The 8,062-nt window shown below is 40.3% G+C and overlaps 1 protein-coding gene across 2 annotated transcripts; it reads right to left on the reverse strand.

Moving 5' to 3' along the window:
• Window positions 1–311: 311 nt before the first annotated feature.
• Window positions 312–6,003, reverse strand: ntmt1 (N-terminal Xaa-Pro-Lys N-methyltransferase 1). Of its 2 annotated transcripts, none has more exons than XM_071465396.1 (4): window positions 5,870–6,003; window positions 3,904–4,063; window positions 2,393–2,645; window positions 312–2,184 (listed from the first exon to the last, which is right to left on the reverse strand). In XM_071465396.1, exons 2-4 carry the CDS (start codon window positions 4,060–4,062, stop codon window positions 1,928–1,930), a joined length of 669 nt encoding a protein of 222 aa, XP_071321497.1. In that variant the 5' UTR covers window position 4,063; window positions 5,870–6,003; the 3' UTR covers window positions 312–1,927. The 2 variants fall into 2 exon arrangements, with proteins under 2 accessions (XP_071321497.1, XP_071321498.1); XM_071465397.1 differs by having other exon boundaries at window positions 3,857–4,063; window positions 5,870–5,977.
• Between the last annotated feature and the right edge of the window lie 2,059 nt (window positions 6,004–8,062).

Below are 8,062 nucleotides of genomic sequence, written 5' to 3' on the forward strand. Positions count from 1 at the left end.
TTTTTTTTCCTGGTGAAATCAGACCCAGTCATTATGAAAATGAGCTAAAATGCAGGACAAACCTTCTGTTTTCAGATCAAGGCTACACACTGCCAATCTGAAAGTGAAAAAGGTGATTTTACATTCACTTTCACTCTCATTATGTCACTGTTATGCTTAGTTTTCATTTCAATGTAATTACACTTTTTGCACAGTGATGACCCCTCCTGGAGGATCTGAGCCACACCTGGATATGTCAGTTTAATCATGAATTATTTGTGTGGTCTTCTTTGTTTTGTCTGGACTTTGATCTGGTTCATTACAACACATACATGAAATGAAAACATTTTTAATTTTGTCATATGTCATGTGCAGTTAGATTTATTGTATCTGTATCTGCTAACATGAGTAAATTCTAAAACTTTACTAAAGTAGTAAAGACAAAATGTCTCAGATCATTTAAAAGAGGAAACTTTACAGATACAGAAAACAGATAAAGTTGAAACAGGCCTGTTTTATCCAAAACTATATGTCACAAAACGACCACCTCTAGATGAGCCTTTGATTTTGAGAGGCATCCAGCTGATGTAGTTTTCTGTTATATTACTGTTCTTTGAAAAATGTTTACCTTGATGAAAATGTTGATAATTAGTAATGTACCCCGAGAACTGGAGAGAAGAAAAACACAGTCTCAATTTCATGGTTTGTTTTCTTTATCGTTGAGTTTCCCTGAGGTAAAAGTCCACTGTCACTGTCACTCCCAGTGGCCACTGGATGCAAACGTGTCTTTGCTCCTGGAGATGATCCACATACATTCCAGCTGTTGTCCACTGGATACACGACCAGAGCGCCGTGCTCACAGATCACGAGCTCTGCTCTTTTATTCCTCTGATTTTTTTTCGTGGATAAGCTGTTGTCTCTGAAGCATCAGGTCTTTATTTAAAGGACTGGATGAATTTAATGATGCCTTCTGTTATTGACTTCATAGAAAAACTTGATGAAGCAGAGGAAGAACTGCTGAGATTGAAGCCTGCAACTATTTACACAATTATTTTCTTGATTTATGAGGTTTTGAAAAAAATTGAAAATTGCCAAAATGTCTCATTCTGTCCAAAACCTAAAGAGATGCAATTTAAAACACTATGTAAATAACAAAGCCTGACACTGGAGAAGCTGGAATAAGTTAATGTGACTGAAACAATTAGCTGATTAATTTTCTGTCAACTGACCTGTCAGTTAGTCAACAGCTCTACTATGGTTTTCCTTTTGCTAATATTCAGGAACTACAGACAAAATAAAGATGTGTGGTATTACAGGAATCAAATCCAGTAATTGTTACCACATTGATCATCAACAAGCTGCAAGTGTGTTTTCATTTTACAATAAACAAAAAAAGCTACACAACTCTCAGTATTGGATGTGTCTGCCTGAGGGTTCTGCATGTCTGAAATACTGACTGTGGACATCGGACCATGAATGCAACACAACTGAATCCACATGCAGTGGACAGGAGGGTAAGGGTACAGTCACACAAACTGAACAGTCTGTAAGTAACAACAGTTTGTAAGAGCGATGCTGCAGATTGTCACCTCATGAATAAAGACTTCTGCACTGCATCACAGTCTCTATTGGCCAACATCCACACAGCCAAGTGTGACCTCTGACCTGTGACCACACTGAAACAGGAAGCACATGCTTGAGTTTGTCCATCTTGAATGGGGGATGGAGTGACTACTCACAGGACAGGTGGTGTAATGTGACCGTACCCTAAGGCCAGAAAAGATGACTTAGCAATAAGCACAGAGCAGGACACTGATGCTAACAGTTAGCAACATGCACTGCACAAACACATCACACTTGCAGACCACCACCAGAAAGATCATAAATAAAGAAATGCCACTTCCACGTTAGAAAGACTTTGTACAGGAGGCCGCCCTCTTCCTGTCCTCTATCTGAGAGCCAGTGTGTGGACTTGGTAGATCTCTTTAGGGAAGTTCATTTGCTGCTCCTCGTGGACGATGCACAGCCCCGCTTTGCCCACCAGACTGCGAACTATTTCAAGGTCGCGGCAGACGCTGCTGTCGACCTCATCGGGGACAATGCCCTCATATGACACATTGTCCTTGATGATGATGAGGCCATTGGGGCGCAGGGCTTTCTGGCACCGTCGCAGGAACTCCACCAGGTGGTCGTCTGTCAGGTGGCCTGAGGGGAAAAGAACAAAACATTAGTTCTTCAGCTGTAACCTTTGACCACAGAGCACTGATCACCGTAACTACCAGGCTGCCATGAATCCACTGATGCAGCAGGAAGGCTCTGACCATGTTTGAGCAAGAAGACTTCTGCCCCCTGATCGAGGGCTACTGGTCGTCCCTCACACCGTAGACCTCATGGTAACCACTGAGACACTCACCAATGACCCACTGGATCCAGATGACATCATAGCGTCCACTCTCTGGCACAAAGTCCTGCAGGCCGCTGCAGAAGTAGTGCCCCACTCTCTTGCTATCCTCTCCCAGGTAAGTCTTAGCTTTGTCCAAGAACTCCTGCGTCACGTCGACCAGATCCACAGTCCTGAACAGAGGCAGCAGCAAACGCTTGGTGATCCTCCCGATGCCGGCTCCACAGTCCAGAGCACAGCCCGTGCCCATCTTCCCCTCGCCTTCCTTAAATGGCAAAAACACACAAGAGATCAGTGGTGGATAAAAACAAAAACATAGGTATTACTACAAATCTGAATATTGTTATTGCATATAATTATTGTATCTAATTAAGATGTGTTATTTAAATTGGGGCAATTATCCATGAATGCGGGAGACTGGAGCCCGTCCCAGCATGCATCAGGAGAGAGGCAGATGCCAATTAGGCAAACGGATGTAAAATTATAAAGAAATAATTCTGGGATTCACTCGTTCTACATTGTAAAGTGGATGTAATAAAAGGTATTTACTCACTTAGAGGATATAAATGTTATTATTTTGAAGGTATTTTAAACAGCTCTAAGAATAAAAGGTAATGTAGTGACTTGACTTCAGATTTTATTAAATATTTGTAATACTTTGTAAATATTTGTCTTCCTACAGCTCAAGTGAGGTTCAGTGAGCTGGCTGCTTTTTGGAGCAGTTGTGCGTTTCCTGTACTGATTTTATCTGAGAATCCAGACTCCACAGTTAATCTACAGAGTCTTAAACATCAGAGGTTTTCATTGTTTTACAACTCACAAATTCTCAATCCCGACCCCAAGTCTTAAACCAGTTGTTATAAGCCCTTTATATGTGACATTTTTTACATTTATAAAAGACTAACAATTATCATAGTAAATGTGCTGATTACTGCAGAGGAGTTCAGTCTGCGAGAGCTGTAGAGGAACCACACCTCATGTTTGGAAATGACAATAAACCTGAACCTGTACTTCAAGTAAACGTTATAACATTTCTAATTAAAATCATCAGGTGTGCCTGGGACACAATCGCAATCATTTGTAATTTCTGAGTTGAATGTTTTGCATATTTTTTGTTGACAACAGCTGAGCATATATAATAATCTGTGGTTACATCTGTCGTCTCTCTGCTAAAGTGAAGTCAAAGTTGAGTTGGAGGTTGTTCAATTTTGTCATTAAAACTTCAGATTTAATAATTAATAACTCCGGTCTGGTTTGAGTCCAAGTCATGTGACTAGCACTGTGTACTTCAGACATAAAAATCACTACATCTTCAGGCAGGTCAGAAACTAATGATACTCTTCTTTATCTTGATTCATATGCAGAGAAAGACCATGAAGGTGTGTGTGTACTTCCTACAGTGCAGGCTCACTAACTTCCACATAAACATACAGTGGAAATGGTCACTAAATAAAACATAAAGACTTGGACATATACTCATTTGATTAGATGTAGTCATCATTCGACCGAGCAGAGTTTCTTACACCGAGGAACTTCTGCAGGAACGCCTTGGATCCATTGATATCGATACTGGAGATGCTGCCGTAGCCTCCCAGCATGCCCTCCACTGTGGGGGGAACATCCTTCCAGTAGCCCTCAGCATTGGAGTAGAAGCTTGCTTCATCATGTGCTATGTCACCCATCCTGTCACAGATAACATGGTGCAGTCACAGGACACACTCATAGTCAGGTCAAATTTTATTCATATAACCCAATATAACAACTCATAAATTTGCCTCAAGGTGCTTAACAATCTGTACAGCTGTAGGAAACCCGCTGTCCTTAGACCCTCTAACTGGACAAGGAAGAAACTATCATTACTTGTTTTAAATTTGTTTGCATCCATGTTCATTAGATAGTGGTCTCCTTCTTCCCTTACCTTCATTAGCAAACTAGGTTTTGATGGGGTCTTACCCAATATCAGTCAGCGGAATAGCTTATCTCATCTTATACGCTGTGTGTCTGTAAACTGACCCAGGTACTGTGTGTGATGTTAACTGTTATACTGTGGAGGAACAAAGGTTATTATTTAGCATGGTACACCAAAACCCTGCAAACTGCAATGGACCTAATCTTGGCAATAATTTGAATGTTTGTGTTTCAGCTCCAAGTTTATTTGGACTAAACTGGGATTCTTTAAAACATGTCATAATATAATATTATCAGTATCAATCAGTATGTATTTATCTGTCTATTCCCTCTTTGTCTTGTTTCACTTTCAAAAGCACTGTGTAAATATATTTTTGGCACTTGGCAAGATGCTATTGTTGACTTGTAGCGGACTTAAGCGTGCCTTGAGATAACTTGTAATAATTATAATAAGTAATAATAAATAATTGGTGCTATATAAATAAAATTTGACTTGACTTAGCAGAAGTTATTTAATTATTCACATTGTAAGTCAGGTCACAAATGTACTCTGTGTAGTCTCTGTAGTTTTCAGGCTATTTATTGTTTCATGTAAGGCCATCATCAACCTCTTAAGCAAGAGCCATTCAACTCTGTAACTGAGGGGTCATCAGTATGCATCAGCTGCAGAAGGTTGTGTCTAAAAAAAGATGTATAATCAGAGTCCACATGTCAGTGGACGGGAGGTCTACCTCCTGCTCAGAATGGAAGAGGAACATGCACGTATGCATGCATGCATGCACGCGCACGCACACGCACACGCACACGCACACACACACACACACACACACACACCAGTGGCTGCCAAATCTGGCTTCACTTGGAGGTAGTTCAGCTGTCAGTGCCCATTTTGTGACCAGGGCAGAGGTTCTGACCAACATAACAGAGCACAGGAAGAATGAATGAGACTGAGGATAGAAACACACTTCCGGCCACACTGGCTGTCTCTGTAGACACAACTTCAGGATCTCAAACTCAATCAGCTTCTCTAGTTAAATATCATCAACAGAAAGTCATTTTAACACGCATGGAAATAATGTGTCCTAAAGTTAACCCATATTATTAAATTATTATAATAATATATTATTATTATTATTAATTATTAAATGAGTTTTACACGCAGTTAAACAACATTAAAAACAAATCGATAGTAAAAAGTTCGCTATAGCTGCGTCACGATCATTTATAACCTGAGCAAAGTTAAAGTGAGCAGTTGTAAATTCAGCTGCACCTTACAAATATGAGACATTCGGCTGCATCATGTATCAGCTCAACATTACCTATTTGTATTATCAGCAGGAAACTTTAGACATCATTGTTGTTTACAACCACCCTTTGGGTTTTAAACTGACAACAGCTATAAATGACTCTCCATAACACTGCTCATTACAGTGCCAGTGATGCTAATAAGGCCCTACACGTGTTGCGTTAGACAGTTTAGCCAGCCGGCTAGTTAGCCCCGGAGAGCTGGGTCTGCTGTGGGAAACTTTAACTCCGGTGTCTCTAAACGTCATTCAAGTGATTATTCGAAATAACACTCACCTCGTATCGTGTCAGCGCCGGTTCCCACACCCCCCGCGACCCCACGTCCGCCCGGTCCCGGTGTCCGAGCCTCAGCCTCCTATCTGAGACCGCGGCTCCGGGTGGAGAACGTCATTTCCTTATTTGGCTCCCGGCAGAAGCGGTGACAGCAGCGCTCCTACTGGCTGATTATAGCACACACACAGCGCCATCCTGAAAACACGCACAGCTCATGTAAAAGTCGAGCAGTTACATAAAACATCATCATACCATAAATTATCCATACAGAAATATAATATATGTCCCTATATCAAGAGTGATGCTGCCATGTATGTCACGTATGAAGGGATATATTATTATCATCACATATACTATATAAGTTAATAACATATAAGAAATACCCACGGTAAAATGTCTATATTTATGATGATTTTAGTATGGTATAATGGTATGGTAAAGTATAGTATTATACACATATATACATATACATATGTATTTATGCATGTAGATAGATAGATAGATAGATAGATAGATAGATAGATAGATAGATAGATAGATAGATAGATGGTTCTTTTAGGTATTCTTTGATGTTTTTCACTTATACAATAACCAGTCATCTCCATACTGGTGTTATCTGTCATTCAGCTCTTGCATCTTGAAATGGAACTATTTAGATCTGTACTCATCCATCTCTTCTGTCAAAGATGGTTAACATATCTTTCCTCAGTTCATTATCTCTAATTGGCAGTACAAGTCTGTGGTTGTATTAAGCAGCTGTCAGGTGTGAAAGGCATGTCAGTAAGTTTGGTCCGCTATACTGACCAAATGATTGTCTAAACTTGTTCTGTGCACTATTGTAGACACTGTCATCATTACAAATCAGTGCAGTTGCATGGAGACCCTTACACCAAAGCTGCAGTGCAGGGAAATAACCACAGGAGGGCAGTGCAGTATAGCACTAAGATAACCAACTTCAATCCTGTCTGTGGAGTAACTGTGGTCACCATCATGATTTACATAAATGTGCATTCACCAAATATCCTAGTGCTTTATGCCTATGGATTATTCATACTTTATTAGTCTTAACTAATATCAATTTATCCCAAGAGAGGATCCTCCTTTGTAAAATAAGAATAACGTCATCTGAAAATCAGACCTCGTGTGGTTATCCAGGCCTGCAGACACACCGCTACCATCAGGTTGAAAGGCTGGTGCACATCAGAGTACCAGCCCCAGAAACACATGCACTTGGTGAAATTGAAATGAAATGATTTCACACTATAGATGCTTTCCAAGTAGAGATGCAGGTTTGTGCAGTCCTAATAAAACATAAATACATATAAAACATAAAGTATGCATTTTAAGTGAGAAGCAACCTCCCTGGCCCCAACTTTAAAGCAGAAATAAACATGTTTACAGCCTAGTATAAAAAAACTGTTTTGGTCTCTGTAGCTAATTTCCTCTTTCATGACAACTGTAGAGGGTGAATTTTTATATAACTCACCTGTTTACATTTTATTAATGCTTAAAGTTATGTATAATTGATGGTGCACTGCTTTGAGTGACAGGTGGGTGAGAATATGCTTGCCACAAACTAGCATTCACCAAAGTCTGGGCTCCACACACGCCCCACCTTTTTGCCCATTTTTGGATTAGCTGGGAGTTAGGGGTGGAGTCAGGCACTGCCAAGATGGCGATGGTGGAGCAGCTCACTCCGAGCTTCAAAACCGAGTCTATGATTTTAAGCAAGGGAACACGACAGTACACTGATGAGCATGACGATTTGTCCCTCTTCTGACCAAAGTCAGTAGACAGCTACCACAGCTGACCGGCAGCAACCGACAAACCCTGCTGTTGCAGGCTTGTTTCAGACATGACCTGACATGGTGCTGTTAATCGAGATAGTCAACATTATTTGCTTCTTCTGTGAGTAGCAATGGCAATTTTATCTATATAGCAGATTTCATTATGAGTAAATATGATGTGATTTGCTTTGAAAGACAAAATATAACAATACAGGCAAACACATGAGAAAATACACAACAATGAAAACCCCGAAACATCAGCACAACCAAAGAGAAACCCCTGCTGCACATCTAACAGATGTTTAACAAACCAGTGCTGTCATGTGGCTACACACATGCACGAATACATATACACACACACAAACACACACACATACATGCATGTAATTAGGAGTCATACCATTAAGTG

Source organism: Trachinotus anak, unplaced genomic scaffold (genome assembly GCF_046630095.1).
Source record: "Trachinotus anak isolate AG129_WGS33_773 ecotype Australia unplaced genomic scaffold, CSIRO_AGI_Tana_v1 ptg000028l, whole genome shotgun sequence".
Taxonomy (NCBI): Eukaryota; Metazoa; Chordata; class Actinopteri; order Carangiformes; family Carangidae; genus Trachinotus; species Trachinotus anak.

Excerpts from the sequence above, each read along its gene's own strand:
- ntmt1 (XM_071465396.1), bottom strand. The coding sequence starts at position 4,062 with ATGGGTGACATAGCACATGATGAAGCAAGCTTCTACTCCAATGCTGAG. Across the intron at positions 2,646-3,903 it reads TCCTGCAGAAGTTCCTCGGT|GAAGGCGAGGGGAAGATGGG; the intron begins GTAAGAAACTCT and ends TTGCCATTTAAG. Across the intron at positions 2,185-2,392 it reads CTGGATCCAGTGGGTCATTG|GCCACCTGACAGACGACCAC; the intron begins GTGAGTGTCTCA and ends TTTTCCCCTCAG.